This window comes from Salvelinus fontinalis, chromosome 26 (genome assembly GCF_029448725.1).
Source record: "Salvelinus fontinalis isolate EN_2023a chromosome 26, ASM2944872v1, whole genome shotgun sequence".
In the NCBI taxonomy this organism is placed as follows: domain Eukaryota; kingdom Metazoa; phylum Chordata; class Actinopteri; order Salmoniformes; family Salmonidae; genus Salvelinus; species Salvelinus fontinalis.
In genome coordinates this window covers 42498601-42518886 of record NC_074690.1, presented here as the reverse complement: position 1 = coordinate 42518886, position 20286 = coordinate 42498601, and the positions used below count along the sequence as shown (strand labels likewise).

General features: G+C 44.5%; 1 protein-coding gene across 1 annotated transcript in view; it reads right to left on the bottom strand.

Moving 5' to 3' along the window:
* LOC129824503 (sterile alpha motif domain-containing protein 10-like) overlaps positions 1-20286 on the bottom strand; it is a 129783-nt gene that overhangs the window by 4985 nt on the left and 104512 nt on the right. The window contains exon 3 of the mRNA XM_055884200.1: positions 14012-14180. Within this exon, the coding sequence (XP_055740175.1) occupies positions 14012-14180 (169 nt within the window). The remainder of the gene's footprint in view (positions 1-14011; positions 14181-20286) is intronic.

Below are 20286 nucleotides of genomic sequence, written 5' to 3'. Positions count from 1 at the left end.
CAGTCACAGGCACACACGCGTAGTCACAGGCACACACGCGTAGTCACAGGCACACACGCGTAGTCACAGGCACACACGCGTAGTCACAGGCACACACGCGTAGTCACAGGCACACACGCGTAGTCACAGGCACACACGCGTAGTCACAGGCACACACACGTAGTCACAGGCACACACACATAGTCACAGGCACACACACATAGTCACAGGCACGCACACGTAGTCACAGGCACACACACGTAGTCACAGGCACACACACGTAGTCACAGGCACACACACGTAGTCACAGGCACACACACGTAGTCACAGGCACACACACGTAGTCACAGGCACACACACGTAGTCACAGGCACACACACGTAGTCACAGGCACACACACGTAGTCACAGGCACACACACACGTAGTCACAGGCACACACACACGTAGTCACAGGCACACACGCGTAGTCACAGGCACACACGCGTAGTCACAGGCACACACGCGTAGTCACAGGCACACACGCGTAGTCACAGGCACACACGCGTAGTCACAGGCACACACGCGTAGTCACAGGCACACACACACGTAGTCACAGGCACACGCACGTAGTCACAGGCACACGCACGTAGTCACAGGCACACGCACGTAGTCACAGGCACACGCACGTAGTCACAGGCACACGCACGTAGTCACAGGCACACGCACGTAGTCACAGGCACACGCACGTAGTCACAGGCACGCGCACGTAGTCACAGGCACGCGCACGTAGTCACAGGCACGCGCACGTAGTCACAGGCACGCACACACGTAGTCACAGGCACGCACACACGTAGTCACAGGCACACACACGAAGTCACAGGCACACACACGTAGTCACAGGTACACACACGTAGTCACAGGAACACACACGTAGTCACAGGCACACACACGTAGTCACAGGCACACACAAATAGTCACAGGCACGCGCACGTAGTCACAGGCACGCACACGTAGTCACAGGCACGCACACACGTAGTCACAGGCACGCACACGTAGTCACAGGCACACACACGTAGTCACAGGCACACACACGAAGTCACAGGCACACACACGTAGTCACAGGTACACACACGTAGTCACAGGAACGCACGCGTAGTCACAGGCACGCACGCGTAGTCACAGGCCCGCACGCGTAGTCACAGGCCCGCACGCGTAGTCACAGGCACACACACGTAGTCACAGGCACACACACGTAGTCACAGGCACACACACGTAGTCACAGGCACACACACGTAGTCACAGGCACACACACGTAGTCACAGGCACACACACGTAGTCACAGGCACACACACGTAGTCACAGGCACACACACGTAGTCACAGGCACACACGTGTAGTCACAGGCACACACGTGTAGTCACAGGCACACACACGTAGTTGCACGCACACACACGTAGTCACAGGCACACACACGTAGTCACAGGCACACACACGTAGTCACAGGCACACACACGTAGTTGCACGCTGGCTTGCGAGCAAGTGACCAAACAAAAACAAGCCTCATCTCAGAGCTGGCAGACACATCCAACTCATCTCTTCTCCTGTTCTCTCCCTCCCTCCATACCTACTTCTCTCCAGTTCAGGAAGTATAGAAGTTATCGGGCTACTTGATAAGATTTCTGTGGTATCCTCCTGGTGACACCACATACAGCAGCTCCCTGTCTACCCCTAACAGAGGAACAAGGAGGGGGAGGCCACTCACTGCTCCTCCAGGCAGAACAAACAAACACACCAACCAACCACCACTCTCCTCTCTCTGTCTTATCTCACTTTACACTGGACAAGGCCTTGGGTATCCCCTTGATGATAGCAGCTCCCTGTCTTCCTCACCATTGTCAGCGTTATACACAAGCAGCACAGCCTTTTACTGCTCTACTAACACTCATTCTATAAGGGACCCAAGAGGACAGGCTAGCAGAGCAGGACCAGCCAGACCAGGACAAGACACACATACTGAAGTATGGCTGGAGGGCACACACAATACCTCCAATCAGGGGTCCCCTGTGGCATGTACACACTCCACTGAAGAGCTGAATCACCACACTTGAGAGAGAGAGAGAGCAGGAGCATTGTTTGGCCGCTATGTAACCTCCAGGGAACATTTACTTTGACAAACAGCAAGGTTACCAGAAATAATACATCTCTCTCTCTGTGTGTGTGTGTGTGTGTGTGTGTGTGTGTGTGTGTGTGTGTGTGTGTGTGTGTGTGTGTGTGTGTGTGTGTGTGTGTGTGTGTGTGTGTGTGTGTGTGTGTGTGTGTGTGTGTGTGTGCGTGTGTGTGTCAGGGGTGTTGTTCCTGCTCTCTGTCCATGTGATGGATTGTGTTCCTCTTTAAACTACGTATTTTCTGAGTTTAGATGCTTTCAGCCCACACACACATACACACACACACACACACACCTCTCCGCGCAGCCCTCTCCCTCCCTCCCTCCCACCTCAGCCAGTGGGTCTCTCCTTTCGTGCCCCCAGAAACGTGGTGTCCTAGAAAAGCACTGCCCTTGGTTCCTTTGTGTACAAATGAGTCAAAGCAGATGAAAAGAGCTCCAATCCAATTCCCCTCCGACAGAATTAATACCGAGCCTAATAACGGCCTTCAGGGCATAGCCCTCAAATAGAAGGAGAGAAGTAGAGAGAAGGGAAAAGAACACTAAATAGAAGCGTTGTCCCACCAAAACAGTGCCTTTTGCCTCCTTTGATATTCTAAGGAGAAATTGTGCACCGATATTGAATTCAAGCCTGTTATATTAAATTGAGTGCCCTTTATTAATATAGACCACATGGATTATTCAATAAATCTGGAAAACTGAGCAGGTCCCTATACGTCTTCCATTCCCCCTGGCAGGAGGGGATTAATGGCTGATTTAAGATGAAATCGTTAACTCTGTTACAGTCAACCCTGTTACTTTATTAGGCACTTACTATAGTCATTATTTTAAATGGGAAAACATTTTTGTTTACAAAGTTGAACGTGTGCTCTTTAGGACAGAATGTTCAAATCAAAAGTTACACTTCTCAAAAGCCACCAAATTGGTGGAATGACTAAGAACTTTCTTCTGTTTCTGTAGAAACATCTTTGTTCAATCCACCCACACAGTTAATTGGTGATAAAGGAGTTCTGAGGGCAAAAGGGAGACTTTCCCGTCATGTAAGCCACAAAAATGACACTTAACTACAAATTCAAGAGATCCTATAATACCCTGTGTGGCAGCTTCATACAATATCAAACCAGTTGGCCCCTCCCTAAGGCCTACAGATGTAGGATCTTAATTTGACCAGTTTCATCAGGAGTAAAATAATCCTGCAGCATTATAAAAATGTCAAAAAGTGATCATTTCTAACGGGAAATTTGTTTTCATAGGCTACAGCAGGATGTAGTTTAGGTGTGAGATCTAGTGATAGACAAAGAACTGCAGGTTTTCAGTGAATTTACGTTCATCATGAGGATCATTTGAATTTCCTGCAGTGCAGCAATATTCTCTGCAATGACAGAATGATCAAATTAAGATATGACATTTGTAGCCTTCTGTACATAAACTACTGTCTGGTTTGAAATGTTTTTGACTGAGTCCGAATCCGCGTCCCTGGGTTGGTAGGCCTATCACACACACAAAACCAGGCGCTCACACACGCACACTGATTCTGTACATCAGGGGTGTCAAACGTATTTCCCTGCGGGCCACAGTCAAGGTCCAGGGTGCCGCACTTGTTACATCCTCCAAATTAGCTAAAAATATTTACCATCACTTTTGGAATTGTCTATTAGCAAGCTGGACAGAATGAAGAGACTATAAATATACGTTCATGATCATTTCTACACGGTATCGATTTCTATTAAGTCATTTTAATGTCGGTTGAGATAGTTTTTTTCCCCCAGATTATTTGTTGTTATGGTTTTTACTCAAACCACCCACGGGTATTGAGTTTGACACGTGCTGTACATGATTCTGTCACAGACGGAGTGTGAAAATGTAAATCTCACCAGGGCCATGCGGAGGTGCGGTTAGTGCAAGACAGGCGGATTCTGACTTGGCTGGGGATGTGCTTGGTAGGTAGCCAGATTGTATAGGTTTCTGCTACTTCAAATGAATACATCTCTGTCAGTTATGGCAGGCCTATCTGCATAGTTACAGTGCTTTCAGAAAGTATTCATACCCCTTGACTCATTCCACATTCTGTTGAGTTAAAGCCTGAATTCAAAATGGATTTAAAAAAATATATTCTCCTCCATCTACATATAATACCTCATAATGATAAAGCAAAAAAAATGTTTTGAACATTTTGCACATTTATTGAAAATTAAATACAGAATACATAAGTATTCACACCCCTGAGTCAGTACATGTTAGAATCAACTTTAGCAGTGATTGCCACTCTGAGTCTGTCAGGGTAAGTCTGTAAGAGCTTTGCACACCTAGAATGTACCATTTTTGCACATTATTCTTTTAAAAATTCTTCAAGCTCGGTCAAGTTGGTTGTTGATCATTGCTACACAGACATTTTCAAGTCTTGCCATAGATTTTCAAACCGATTGAAGTCAAAACTGTAAGTACGCCACTCAGGATCATTAAATGTTGTAAGCAACTTCAGTTTATTTTTGGGCTTGTGTTTTAGGTTATTGTCCTGCTGAAAGGTCTCCCAGTGTCTGTTGGAAAGCACACTGAACCAGATTTTCCTCTAGGATTTCGACTGTGGTTAGATCTATTCCGTTTCTTTTTATCCTAAAAAATTCCCTAGTCCTTGCCGATGACAAGCATACCCATAACATGATGCACCCACCACCATGCTTGAAAACTTAAAGAGTTGTAAAGAATACTCAGGGAGAAAAAGGCATAGATTCTACTTCTCCGATAGAGTTCAGTATGTCAAATCAGAGGGCCTGTTGTCTGGACCTCTGGCAGTCTCTATGGGGATGCCACAGGGTTCAATTCGCGGGCCGACTCTTCTCTGTATACATCAATGATGTCGCTCTTGCTGCTGGTGATTCTTTGATCCACCTCTACGCAGACGACACCATTCTGTATACCTCTGGCCATTCGTTGGACACTAACCTCCAGATGAGCTTCAATGCCATACAACTCTCCAACTGCTCTTAAACGCAAGTAAAACTAAATGCATGCTCTTCAACCGATCGCTGCCCGCACCTGCCCGCCCGTCCAGCATCACTACTCTGGACGGTTCTGACCTAGAATATGTGAACAACTACAAATACCTAGGTGTCTGGTTAGACTGTAAACTCTCCTTCCAGACTCACATTAAACATCTCCAATCCAAAATTAAATCTATAATCGGCTTCCTATTTCACAACAAAGCATCCTTCACTCATGCTGCCAAACATACACTCGTAAAACTGACGATCTTACCGATCCTCGACTTCGGCGATGTCATTTACAAAACAGCCTCCAACACTACTCAACAAATTGGATGCGGTCTATCACAATGCAATCCGTTTTGTCACCAAAGCCCCATATACTACCCACCACTGCGATGATGATCTTGTTGGCTGGCCCTAGCTTCATATCCGTCGCCAAACCCACTGGCTCCAGGTCATCTACAAGTCTCTGTTAGGTAAAGCCCTGCCTTATCTCAGCTCACTGGTCACCATAGCAGCACCCACCCGTAGCACGCACTCCAGCAGGTATATCTCACTGGTCACCCCCAAAGCCAATTCTTCCTTTGGCCGCCTCTCCTTCCAGTTCTCTGCTGCCAACGCCTCGAATGAACTGCAAAAATCTCTGAAGCTGGAGACTCTTACCTCCCTCACTAGCTTTAAGCACCAGCTGTCAGAGCAGCTCACAGATCACTGCACTTGTACATAGCCCATCTATAAATAGCCCATCCATCTACCTCATCACCTCATCACCATACTGTATTTATTTATTTATCTTGCTCCTTTGCACCCCAGTATCTCTACTTGCACATTCATCTTCTGAACATCCTACCATTCCAGTGTTTAATTGCTATATTGTAATTACTTTGCCACCATGGCCTATATATTGCCTTACCTCTCTTATCCTACCTCATTTGCACATGCTGTGTATATATTTTTCTACTGTTGTAACGCTCGTCGTTAGGTGGAAGAGAGGAGGACCAAATTGCAGCGTGGTACGTTTCCATATTTATTGGAATACTTAACAACACGAACAAAACAATAAACAGAAAATGAAACTAACGACGCTACAGGCCTGAACATGTGAACATAGAGACAAAGAACGCAACGAACAGGAACAATCACCCACAAACAAACAGTGAGAACAGCCTACCTAAATATGGTTCCCAATCAGAGGAAACGTAAAACACCTGCCCCTGATTGAGAACCATATCAGGCTAGTTGACAACCCTAAACCAAACATAGAAACACATAACATAGAATGCCCACCCAGCTCACGTCCTGACCAACTAAACAAGACTAAACAAAGGAAAAAAGGTCAGGAACGTGACAACTGTGTTATTGATTGTATGTTTGTTTATTCCATGTGTAACTCTGTGTTGTTGTACGTGTCGAACTGCTTTGCTTCATCGTGGCCAGGTCGCAGTTGTAAATGACAACTTGTTCTCAACTAGGCTACCTGGTTAAAAAAAGGTGAAATAAATAAAATAAATAAATATAAAGGTTAGGGCTGGGTCAGAGTTATGGTTCAGGTTAGGGTACAGGTTAAGGTTAGGGTTAAGGATAGGGATGTCCCATGGATCCTGATAGCACTGACCTACTGTGAAGTCAAAATCAGCTTGTCCCCACCAGAGAAACAAGAACAACAGAACACCACAGTTGAGGTGTCATAATACCAATATAACCTAGTGGTCAAATAGGGAATTGGTTTCAATCATTTCTACATCATTCATTTATCCCATAGAAACACTTCAAATAAGAGCTGTGTTTCGTGTGGGCTTAGCCTGGCGTGATGTTTTGATAACCATGTACATCTTTCTCGGACGAGGTGAAGTTGCGTTTATATTTTTGTTCAGTATACAGTACCAGGCAAAGTTTGGACCCACCTACTCATTCCGGGGTTTTTCATTATTTTTACTATTTTATACATTGTAGAATAATAGGAAAGACATCCAAACTATGAAATAACACATGTGTAGTAATCAAAAAAGTGTTAAACAAATCAAAATATATTTTATATTTGAGATTCTTTAAAGTAGCCACACTTTGCCTTGATGACAGCTCAAATTGAATGTTATTGGTCACGTACACACGGTTAGCCGATGTTAATGAGAGTTTAGTGAAATGCTTATGCTTCTGGTTCTGACAGTGCAGTAATATCTTACAAGTAATCTAACAATTCCCCAACAACTACCTAATACACACAAATCTAAAGGGGTGAATGAGAATATGTACATATAAATATATGGATGAGCGATGGCCGAGCGGTAAAGGCAAGGTGCAAGAGATGGTGTAAAATACAGTATATATAGAACATGTGATATGAGTAATGTAAGATATGTAAATATTATTAAAGTGGCATTATTTAGAGTGCGTTGTATAAAGTGACTAGTGATCAACTTATTAAAGTGGCCAGTGATTGGGTCTCAATGTAGGCAACAGCCTCTCCGAGTTCGTGATTGCTGTTTAGCAGTCTGATGGCCTTGAGATAGAATTTGTTTTTCGGTCACCTTTGATGCACCTGTACTGACCTTGCCTTCTAGTGGTGTGAACAGGCAGTGGCTTGGGTGGTTGATGTCCTTGATGATCTTTTCGGCCTTCCTATGACATCGGGTGCTGTAGGTGTTATGGAGGGCAGGTAGTTTGGCCCCGGTGATCCGCACCACCCTCTGGAGAGCCTTGTGGTTGAGGGCGGTGCAGTTGCCATACCAGGCTGTGATATAGCCCAACAGGATGCTCTCGATTGTGCATCTGTAGAAGTTTGTCAGGGTTTTGAGTGACAAGCCACATTTCTTCAGCCTCCTGAGGTTGAAGAGGGGCTGTTGGGCCTTCTTCACCCCACTGTCTGTGTGAGTGGACCATTTCAGTTTGTCTGTGATGTGTATGCCCAGGAACTTAAAACTTTCCACCTTCTCCACTGCTGTCCCTTCGATGTGGATAGGTGGGTGCACCCTCTGCTGTTTCCTGAAGTCCACGATCAGTTCCTTTGTTTTGTTGACGTTGAGTGAGAGGTTGCTTTCCTGACACCACACTCCGAGTCCCCCCCCCCCCCATCTCTTCCCTGTAGGCTGTCTCACCGTTGTTGGTAATCAAGCCCACTACTGGTGTGTCGTCTGCAATGATTGAGTTGGAGACGTGCACGGCCACGCAGTCGTGGGTGAATAAGGAGTACAGGAGTGGGCTGAGCATGCACCCTTGTGGTGCCACAGTGTTGAGGGTCAGCGAAGTGGAGATGTTGTTTCCTACCTTCACCACCTGGGAGCAGCCCGTCAAAAAGTCCAGGACCCAATTGCACAGGGCGGGGTTGAGACCCAGGGCCTCCAGCTTGATGAGGAGTTTGAATGGTACTAAGGTGTTAAATGCTGAGCTGTAGTCAATAAACAGCATTCCTACAAAGGTATTCCTTTTGTCCAAATGGGATAAGGCAGTGTGCAGTGTGATGGCGATTGCGTTGTCTGTGTACCTGTTGGGGCGGTATGCAAACTGAAGTGGGTCTAGGGTGGTCGGTAAGGTGGAGGTGATATGATCCTTGACTAGCTTCGCAAAGCACTTCATGATGACAGAAGTGAGTGCTACGGGGCGGTAGTCATTTCGTTCAGTTCTTGGGTACAGGAACAATGGTAGCCACCTTGAAGCATGTGGGGACAACAGACTGGGATAGGTAGCGATTGAATATGTCGGTAAACACACCAGTCAGCTGGACTGTACATGCTTTGAGGGATGAGGGATGCCGTCTGGGCCAGCAGCCTTGCGGGGGTTAACACGTTTAAATGTTTTACTCACGTCAGCCACGGAGGGAGAGAGCAGGGGGCGCAGTCCTTGTTAGGGGGCCGCGACGGTGGCATTGTATTATCCTTAAAGCGGGCAAAGAAGGTGTTAAGTTTGTCTGGAAGCGTGACGTCGGTGTCCGTGACGTGGCTGGATTTCTTTCTGTGGTCTGTGATTTCCTGTAGACCCTGCCACATACGTCTCGTGTCTGAGCCGTTGAATTGCGACTCCATCTTGTCCCTGTACCGGCATTTTGCTTGTTTGATTGCCTTGCGGAGGGAATAACTACACTGATTATATTCAGCCATATTCCCATACCTCTATCCATGGTTAAATGCACTTTCCGTTTTGCGCGAATGCCGCCATCCATCCACGGTTTCTGGTTAGGGTAGGTTTTAATAGTCACAGTGGATACAACATCTCCAACACATTTCCGTATAAACTCACTCACCGAGTCAGCGTATATGTCGATGTTGTTCTCTGAGGCTGACCGGAACAGCTTTGCACACTCTTGGCATTCTCGCTTCATTTATTTTTTATACATTTTTTTTACCTTTATTTATACAGGTTTTTCTCATTGAGATAGCATCTCTTTTTCAAGAGAGACCTGGTCCAATAGGAGCCGGGGGAACAAAGTTTCAGACATAAACTAACACAACATTAAACAAAACTATAGACACACGTACAGTACAACAATTACATACAGTATGACGTAAAAAATACAAAAAACAACAGCTGTGCTAAAGACAATTCTTCTATGATATTTACATCGATCAAGTGTTAAAACTCCACCAACGTAACTACATCATCACATTTTGAAATGTTCAGGAGAGAATTCCAGGACCACGGTGCTGAGTAACTAAAACTATTTCTACCATGACCTGTTCTAATTCTTGGTACTGTTAAAAGCAAATGAGAATGGGACTGTAATTGCTATTTATTTACCGACCTGATTAAAAAAGATCAGAGATAAAATAGCATTTTATCTAGTATGGCCTTATAAATCAGTGTATACCAGTGTTTAAGCCTACACAAGGTCAATGACGACCAGCCAACCACGCTGTAGAGATCACAATGATGTGTTAGTATATCAGGTTCATTACAGTTCAAAAACGTCTGAATCAAGTGTTCTCAGGGTATTGGTTGAGGCCTGTATATACACTACCGTTCAAAAGTTTGGGGTCACTTAGAAATGTCCTTGTTTTTGAAAGAAAAGCTGATTTTTTGTCCATTTAAAATAACATCAAATTGATCAGAAATACAGTGTAGACATTGTTTATGTTGTGAATGACTATTGTAGCTAGAAACGGGTGATTTTTAATAATAATCTACAACTGAAGTCGGAAGTTTACATACACCTTAGCCAAATACATTTAAACTCCGTTTTTCACAATTCCTGACATTTAATCCTAGTAAAAATTCCCTGTCTTAGGTCAGTTAGGATCACCACTTTATTTTAAGAATGGGAAATGTCAGAATTATTTTACATACACTCAAGTTTACATACACTCAATTAGTATTTGGTAGCATTGCCTTTAAAATGTTTATTTTTAATATTTTTTATTTCACCTTTATTTAACCAGGTAGGCCGGTTGAGAACAAGTTCTCATTTACAACTGCGACCTCTAGCCAAGATAAAGCAAAGCAGTGCGACAAAAACAACAACAGAGTTACACATAAACAAACGTACAGGCAATAACACAATAGAAAAATCTGTATACAGTGTGTGCAAATGTAGAAGAGTAAGGAGTTTAGGCAATAAATAGGCCCAAGAGGCAAAAATAAATACAATTTAGCATTAATACTGGAGTGATAGATGTGCAGATGATGATGTGCAAGTAGAGATACTGGGGTGCAAAAGAGCAAGAGAGTAAGTAATAATATTTTGTAAATGACATCGCCGAAGTCAAGGATCGGTAGGATAGTCAGTTTTACGAAGGTATGTTTGAAGGCATGAGTCAAACTTGGGTCAATCGTTTCGTGTAGCCTTCCACAAGCTGCCCACAATAAGTTGGGTGAATCTTTGCCCATTCCTCCTGACAGAGCTGGTGTAACTGAGTCAGGTTTCTAGGCCTCCTTGCTCGCACATGCTTTTTCAATTCTGCCCACAAACTTTCTATGGAATTTAGATCAGGGCTTTGTGATGGCCACTCCAATATCTTGACTTTGTTGTCCTTAAGCCATTTTGCCACAACTTTGGAAGTATGATTGGGGTCATTGTCAATTTGGAAGACCCATTTGCGACTAAGCTTTAACTTCCTGACTGATGTTTTGAGATGTTGCTTCAATACATCCACATAATTTTTCTCCCACATGATGCCATCTATTTTGTGCACCAATCCCTCCTGCAACAAAGCACAACACCATGCTGCCACCCCCGTGCTTCACGGTTGAAATTGTGTTATTCGGCTTGCAAGCCTCCCCCTTTTCCTCCAAACATAACAATGGTCATTATGGCCAAACAGTTCTATTTTTGTTTCATCAGACCAAAGGACATTTCTCCAAAAAGTACGATCTTTGTCCCCATGTGCAGTTGCAAACCGTAGTCTGGCTTTTTAATGGCGGTTTTGGAGCAGTGGCTTCTTCCTTGCTGAGCGGCCGTTCAGGTTATGTCAATATTGGACTCGTTTAACTGTGGATATAGATACTTTTGTACCTGTTTCCTCCAGCATCTTCACAAGGTCCTTTGCTCTTCTTTTGGGAATGATTTACACTTTTCGTACCAAAGTACGTTCATCTTGTGGGAGCAAAACTCATCACTATGATAACATCTCCATTATTAGCAGCATCTCGGCTTTCCACTTTGAAGAGCTGAGACAGAATGGCCATATAAGGAATGGAAAATATATGACCAGGGCCCTGCTACCATTATAACCTATACAGCTGTCAGATGTGGGTGTTAACAAGCAAGAACTGAGATGGAAAGATAGTGATGGAGAAATGTCAAGGGAAGCTATTTTCATATAGAGGGAGGGGACTCTATACGTTATGCAAAGACAGAATCCTATAAAGGCAGGACTCTGTAGTATGAAAATGTTGTTTTTTCCATGGAGGGGCTCGGCTTTGTTACGTTCGTAATAAAGACATTCCATGGAAGGGCTCGGCTTTGCTACTTTGTGTTAAAGTCTATTTTGAATTCACAAGTTCTAGTAAGAGCGTTATATTTCTGAGTCAATATTCCACCACAATCTCTAGGAGACCGAATGTGACTCGTTTCTGAGTGGTATGATGGCTGTGTGGTCCCATGGTTTTTATACATGCGTACTATTGTTTTTTCAGATGAACGTGGTACCTTCAGGCGTTTGGAAATTGCTCCCAAGGATGAACCAGACTTTTGGAGGTCTACAATTTTTTTTCTGAGGTCTTGGCTGATTTCTTTTGGTTTTCCATGATGTCAAGCAAAGAGGCATTGAGTTTGAAGGTAGACCTTGAAATACATCAACAGGTACACCTCCAAATGACTCAAATTATGTCAATTAGTGTCACGCCCTGGCCTTAGTATTCTTTGTTTTCTTTATTATTTTAGTTAGGTCAGGGTGTGACATGGGGAATGTTTGTGTTTTGTTGTTTTTGGGTGTTTCTATGGTAAAGGGGTTGTTGGGTGTAGTATATGGGTTTGTGTTGAGTTCATGTGTCTAGCGTTGTCTATGTATGTTTAGTTGTCTAGGAGAGTCTATGGTTACCTGAATGAGTTCCCAATTAGAGACAGCTGATTTCGGTTGTCTCTGATTGGGAGCCTTATTTAGGGTAGCCATAGGCTTTCATTTGTTGTGAGTAGTTGTCTATGTGATACGTTTGTAGCCTGTGTGTGCACATCGTTGTTTAGCTTCACGATCGTTTTCTTGTTTTGTTTAGTGTTTGAGTGTTTTTGTTTAGTTTGCCTTCTTCATAAATAAAAAGGAGATGGCTTATTTTCCAAATGCTGCGTTTTGGTCCGTCAATCCTCCACACGATCGTGACAATTAGCCTATCAGAAGCTTCTAAATACATGACATTATTTTCTGGAATTGTCCAAGCTGTTTAAAGGCACAGTCACCTTAGTGTATGTAAACTTCTGACCCACTGGAATTGTGATACAGTGAAATAATCTGTCTATAAACAATTGTTGTAAAAAGTACTTCATGCACAGAGTAGATGTCCTTGTCACGCCCTGACCTTAGAGATCCTTAATTATTCTCTATGTTTGGTTAGGTCAGGGTGTGACTCGGGTGGGAGAATCTATGTTTTCTATTTCTTTGTGTTTTTGGCTGAGTATGGTTCCCAATCAGAGGCAGCTGTCTATCGTTGTCTCTGATTGGGGATCATACATAGGTTGTCATTTTCCATTTGGGTTTTGTGGGGAGTTATTTTCTGTTTAGCTGTTTAGTTGCCTGACAGAGCTGTGCACTTTCATTTTTTTCTACATTGTTATTTTGTTGCGGTGTTCAGTTTATTAAAAACGCCTACCACGCTCCTTCTTCATCCGACAACAGACGTTAAAGTCCTAACTGACTTGCCAAAACTGTAGCTTGTTAAAAAATGTGTGGAGTGGTTGAAATGTGTGGAGTGGTTGAAAACGAGTTTTAATGACTCCAACCTACGTTTGTGTAAACTTCCGACTTCCACTGTACGTAGCCTTCCCTTTCTTTCCCAAAAACGCAGCGTTTCTTCTTTCTTAGCTCACCTCACATGAATGGTCTTTACATCTCCTAGTGAGAGACTGAGACCCGCTTCCTAAAACCCACTTTCTTATCTCACATCGCATTTATGGTCTTTACATCTCCTAGTGAGAGATTTGGGTGTAAACCGTTTCCTAAATCCCACAGTTGAAAGGCTAAGCTATGGAACCAGAACTAAACAGAGCTATACAACTTGTGTGGGATTTGGTTCCTCAGGATAAGCCTTTTCAGAGCCCTGCATGAACTTGTCCCGCACATTACCTGTGATAGCGTGGTGGGAGAAGGCCACACATTACCTGTGATAGCGTGATGGGAGAAGGCTTCTGCATAGGTTAGGTAGTTGTGTGATACCTGTGATAGCGTGGTGGGAGAAGGCTTCTACATAGGTTAGGTAGTTGAGTGATACCTGTGATAGCGTGGTGGGAGAAGGCTTCTACATAGGTTAGGTAGTTGTGTGATACCTGTGATAGCGTGGTGGGAGAAGGCTTCTACATAGGTTAGGTAGTTGTGTGGACAGTGTTTCTTCAGCCACTTGCAGACGTCCTGTTGGGTCCAAAGCACCACTGGTTTGGACAGGCTGGACAGCGTAGGGCTGGTGTGGTAAACAGTGAAGGCTCCCCCTGGATGCAGCTGAAACACACAGAGTATGGGGGTTACAGTGTGTGTGTGTGTGTGTGTGTGTGTGTGTGTGTGTGTGTGTGTGTGTACAGTATATGTTTATATTGTGTGAGAGACCATGGAAGGAAGCATACATGATGTTTTGTTGTGTGAATGTACTCTGTGTTGTGACTGAGTGATTGTGAACATTATTTCTGATGACTGAGTGTGTGTCCTTTGTATTATCTTTGACTCTTCCAGGTCAGCTGCCTTAGTGCTCCCAGCAGTGTGATGGCTGTGGGCCCTGCTGTGTGAGATATGACAGTGTCGGTCACCTCTTCCCCCTTCTTAACACTGTTGAGATAGCTGTGACATTGCTGTCGACCCTGCTTCTGCTTGGTAACACTCTCACACATGCATGTACACACACACACACACACACACACACACACACACACACACACACACACACACACACACACACACACACACTGCTAGTCCTTTATTCAGCTGGCATAATTACAGAGTTGAATATGTCCATTCATAAGGTCATTGACCGTTAATAAGGTCAGACCAGAGCCAGCATCTCTGTGATGGATTCTATATTATATTCATACATGCCTCCCATTAATCCAGTCTGTGATTGGCCCAGTGGTTGAAGCAAGGCAATCGGCTAACATCCTTTATTTCCATAAAATCTGCCATACAAACAAAGTTTCAAAAGGATCTCCACCATCACTCAATTTTATATTGCCAACAACAGGTAACTGCCAAAATAAAGGAAACACCAACATAAAGTGTTTTAGTAGGGCGTTGGGCCACCACGAGCCAGAACAGCTTCAATGAACCGTGGCATAGAATCTACAAGTGTCTGGATATGTATTTGGAGGAATGTGACTCCATTCTTCCAAGAGAAATCCCATCATTTAGTGTTTTGTTGATGGCGTTGGAAAAGACTGTCTCAGGTGCTGCTCAGAATCTCCCGTAAGTGTTCCACTGGTTTGAGATCTGGTGATTGAGACGACCGTGGCGTATGGTTTACATCATTTTCATGCTCATCAAACCATTCAGTGACAACTCGCCATTGTCATCCTATGTGGGCATAGCCATGGTAGCCAAAATAATGGCTAAAATAATGGCCTTCCCAGCATTTTTATACATGACCCTTAGCATGAGGGGATGTTAATTGCTTGTACACACACAAACACACCCACACCCACACACACACACACACTGTGTGTTTCAGCTGCATCCAGGAGAATCCTTCACTGTGTACCACACCAGCCCTATGCTGCCCAGTACCCCTCCCTCCTGCTCTTCTCTCCACTCCTCTCATTCCATGACCATCCATCAGGCTTTATCTCCTCTCTTATCTTTTGTCTCTCCGCCTGTCCCTCTCCTTCCTTCCCTACTCGGGGTTGATAGCCATTCGTCAAGCTGCGTCTCCCCTCGGCCAGCTCCGTGCTGTTAACACTCACCCTTAAATCCTAGATACCTACTTCTAAAACCACAGCACCTCTCATTCATTACACCAGAAAGAGAGGAGGGGGAGGTGTGTGTGAATGGGTGGGATCTCAACCATGTAAAAGCCATCTTTGACGGCTTATCCCAGTCATAGTCTAGAGAGGGGAGGCGCTGGTGTAGTGAGTGCGCTGAGAGTCGGGAAGCAAGTGCAGGGAGTGAGTGTTTTAATAAATGAACACGAAACAAACGCACCAGCATGAAACGGTCAATAACACCTGAGGAAAGAACCAAGGGGAGTGACAGATATAGGGTCGATAATCGAGGAGGCGATGGAGTGTCATGAGGTGCTGGTGCGCTTGACGATGGTGACAGGTGTGCAGGAAAATCAGCAGCCTGATGACCTAGAGGCCGGAGAGGGAGTATACGTGACAGGTGGGTGAAAGAGAGATGCTTCTGTGGATGATTGTCTTAAATTAAAGATAATGTCAATCCTCTCTGGGCTCCATGTTTTATTGTTGGTATTGTGCCTGGTCCATGAGCATTGGTAGCAATTGAATGTGTAATATTCAGTCGTTCTTTGTCATCTCACCCTCTTTTGTCATTTTCCTATTTATTTTCCTAGATGTGTTCCCTTGTTCCCCTTGTCTCTTTGATTTATTCCTGTATTAATATCTATTCCCTTCTTTCTCCCCTGTCCTCACTCTCTCTCTGGACTATATTAATCGCCCTGGTCCTATCCTTCAACCACCTCTCCTTCCTGCCTTTCCTTTTAATGTTGTCCTCTAATGTCTTTCACCTCCTCTACTCCCCATCAAGTCCAACCTTCTCCCTCTCCTCTGACTCTCTCTATACTCTCCTTGTCCTCTCCACTTCCCTCCATTTTGTCATCCCTCTCTTTCTCCCCTCCATATCCCTTCCTGCACTTTTTTTCCCTCTCCTCTCATTTCCTCTCCTTTCCTCTCGGCAGCTCGACCTTGAGTTCTGAGTTTCTAGCAGTCTGTCTGATTGTCTGGTGTATGTACGAGAGAAAGAGAAAGTTTGTGTCTTTGCCACTGCACGTCTTTCTGTGTGTGTGTGTCCTCTGTCCTCCAGTGGCGCTGAATCAGTGGAGCAGACTCAGAGGATTCCAGGGCTCCCTCCACCTCCACCAATAAGACATTCAGCCTCCTCCCTAGAGCCTGCTAGTCCCGCGCCCTCTGCACCTCAGTAGACACACTTCCCTGCCCTCTGACACACACACACACATCCCACCCTCATTTATCAAAAGGGCTCAGCCAATTAGCAGAGGAAAGCCCTGGAGGTGTGTGTGTGTGTGTATGTGTGAGTGTTACAAAGCAGAAGCAGGGTAGACAGCAATGTCACAGCTTTCTTAACACTGTTACCACTCTCTCCCAATTCCCCTCCTCCCTCTGCAACCCATCTCTTGCCCTTTCGCCTCTGTCTATCACTCTGTCGCTCTTCTTCTTTCACACTCCCTTCCCTTTGCCTACCCTCATCTTTGACCTTCTCTCTTCTCTCCGCTCGTTCTCTGCCTCCGTCTCTCCCCTCTCTCTCTCTCTTCCCTTTTCATTCTCTTTCTCTGCCTCCGTCTGTCCCTCTACCCTTTCTCTCTTCCCTTTTTATTCTCTTTCCCTCCCTCTTCTCTCCTTTACTGTCATGCCATTATTCAATCACCCCTGTAATATCTCTCTCCACCCCCAAAGTCCTTGACAGACATGTCGCACCATCCTTAATTTCCCCTCACACCTCCTCAGCCCCTACCTCCATCACTCACAATATCCCGCCACATACCCTTCCTCCAGCATATAATATCATATCATATATCTCCATCCATTCTTATCTCCCTTCTTCTATAGTATCAGAATCGGCCATATGTCCCGATTTCAACAGGACACCTCACACGTCCCTCCCTATATTACGCTTCCTTCAGCCTTGCAGTATGCCACGTCTCATTCCAGCATCCACGAGCTCACTTCAGTATTCATTCAGACTCCTTCGCCATTGAGTGAGAGGACTGGGTCCCTGCAAAAGCAACCTGTCTCAGTGATACTCCAATGGCTCTCTCTCTAAGGAGTGCCAGTAAAATGTCCATGATCTCAGTGGATGTGAGCAGACTTCATTTGGGCTGGATGGGATTATTTCTTCTTCCTTCTCTCTCTGTCTCGACTGTCTACAAACTGAATCAAAGAATAGAAACCAACCATCATTTCAATATACACAACTGGACACACTCCTATTCTTCTCTATGCGTCCTTGTTCCTTTCTGAAGGAAACATGTTATTTGTGTTGTTTCTGCTGCCCAGGGGATCAGAGACTGTCAGTAATGAGGAAACTATACTAATCAGAGGCCAATACATCCCCACCCCGCCATCTCTCTCTCCCTCCCTCCCTCCCTCCCTCCCTCCCTCCCTCCCTCCCTCCCTCCCTCCCTCCCTCAATTCCAATTCAATTTAAGGGCTTTATTGGCATGGGAAACATATGTTAACATTGCCAAAGCAAGTGAGGTAGGTAATAAACTAAAGTGAAATAAACAATAAAAATGAACAGTAAACATTACACAGAAGTTCCAAAAGAGTAAAGACATTTCAAATGTCATATTATGTCTATATACAGTGTTGTAACGATGTGCAAATAGTTCAAGTGCAAAAGGGGAAATAAATACAAATAAATATGGGTTGTATTTACAATGGTGTTTGTTCTTCACTGGTTGCCCTTTTCTTGTGGCAACAGGTCACAAATATTGCTTCTGTGATGGCACACTGTGGTATTTCACCCAGTAGATATGGGAGTTTATCAAAATTCGGATTGTTTTCAAATTATTTGTGGGTCTGTGTAATCTGAGGGAAATATGTGCCACTAATATGGTCATACATTGGGCAGGAGGTTAGGAAGTGCAGCTCAGTTTCCACCTAATTTTGTGGGCAGTGTGCACATAGCCTGTCTTCTCTTGAGAGCCAGGGCAGGCTACGGTGTCCTTTCTCAGTAGCAAGGCTATGCTCACTGAGTCTGAAAACAGTCAAAGCTTTCCTTATGTTTGGGTCAGTCACAGTGGTCAGGTATTCTGCCACGGTGTACTCTCTGTTTAGGTCCAAATAGCATTCTAGTTTGCTCTGTATATTTGTTAATTCTTTCCAATGTGTCAAGTAATTATCTTTTTGTTTTCTCATGATTTGGTTGGGTCTAATTGTGTTGCTGTCCTGGGGCTCTGTGGGGTATGTTTGTGTTTGTGAACAGAGTGCCAGGACCAGCTTGCTTAGGGGTCTCTTCTCCAGGTTCATCTCTCTGTAGGTGATGGCTTTGTTAAAGAAGGTTTGGGAATCGCTTGCTTTTAGGTGGTTGTAGAATTTAACGGCTCTTTTCTGGATTTTGATAATTAGCGGGTATCGGCCTCATTCTGCTCTGCATGCATTATTTGGTGTTTTACGTACACTGATTATATTTTTGCAGAATTCTGCACGCAAAGTCTCAATTGGGTGTTGGTCCCGTTTTGTGAATACTTGGTTGGTGAGCAGACCCCAGAACTGATTCAAATATTTTTAGCCAGATCCTAATTGGAATGTCTTATATCTTATGCTACACAGAGTCGTGGCAGAACAACGACACAATCAACACACAGCTGGCAGGTTATACGCTGTACCGGCAGGATAGAACAACGAAATCTGGTAAGACAAGTGGCGGCGGACTATGTATTTTTGTAAACAGCTGGTGCACGATATCTAAGGAAGTCTCGAGCTATTGCTCGCCTGAGGTAGAGTATCTCATAATAAGCTGTAGTCCGTAGCTGTTTACACACCACAGACAGAGGCTGGCACTTTATAGCATTGAATGAGCACTATTCTGCCATAAGCAAACAAGAAAACACTCACCCGGAGGCGGCGCTCCTAGTAGCCGGGGACTTTAATGCAGGGAAACTTAAATCCGTTATTACAAAGTTTCTATCAGCATGTTAAATGTGCAACCAGAGGAAAAAAAAGCTCTGGACCACCTTTACTCCACACACAGAGATGCACACAAAGCTACGAGGAAGATTAAACTACCAACGGGACATTGAAAAGTGTAATATCTTATGCTTCACGGAGTTGTGGCTGAACTATGACAATCAACATACAGCTAGCTGGTTATACGCTGTATCGGCAGGATAGGACAGGGGCGTCTGGTAAGACAAGGGGCGGCGGACTATGTATTTTTGTAAATAACAGCTGGTGCACGATATCTAAGGAAGTCTCGAGGTTTTGCTCGCCTGAGGTAGAGTATCACATGATAAGCTGTAGACCACACTATCTACCAAGAGAGTTTATCTGTATTTTTCATAGCTGTCTATATACCTCCACAGACTGAGGCTGGCACTAAGATCACACTCAATGAGCTGTATTCCACCATAAGCAAACAGGAAAACACTCACCTAGAGGCGGCGCTCTTAGTGGCCGGGGACTTAAATTGGTCTTACCATATTTCTATCTGCATGTTAAATGTGCAACCAGAGGGAAAAAAACTCTGGGCCACCTTTACTCCACACACAGAGACGCATACAAAGCTCTCACTCGCCCTTCATTTGGCATATCTGACCATAATTCTATCCTCCTGAAAAAATTAAAGCAGGAAGCACCAGTGACTAGATCAATAAAAAAGTGGTCAGATGAAGCAGAAGCTAAGCTACAGGACTGTTTTGCTAGCA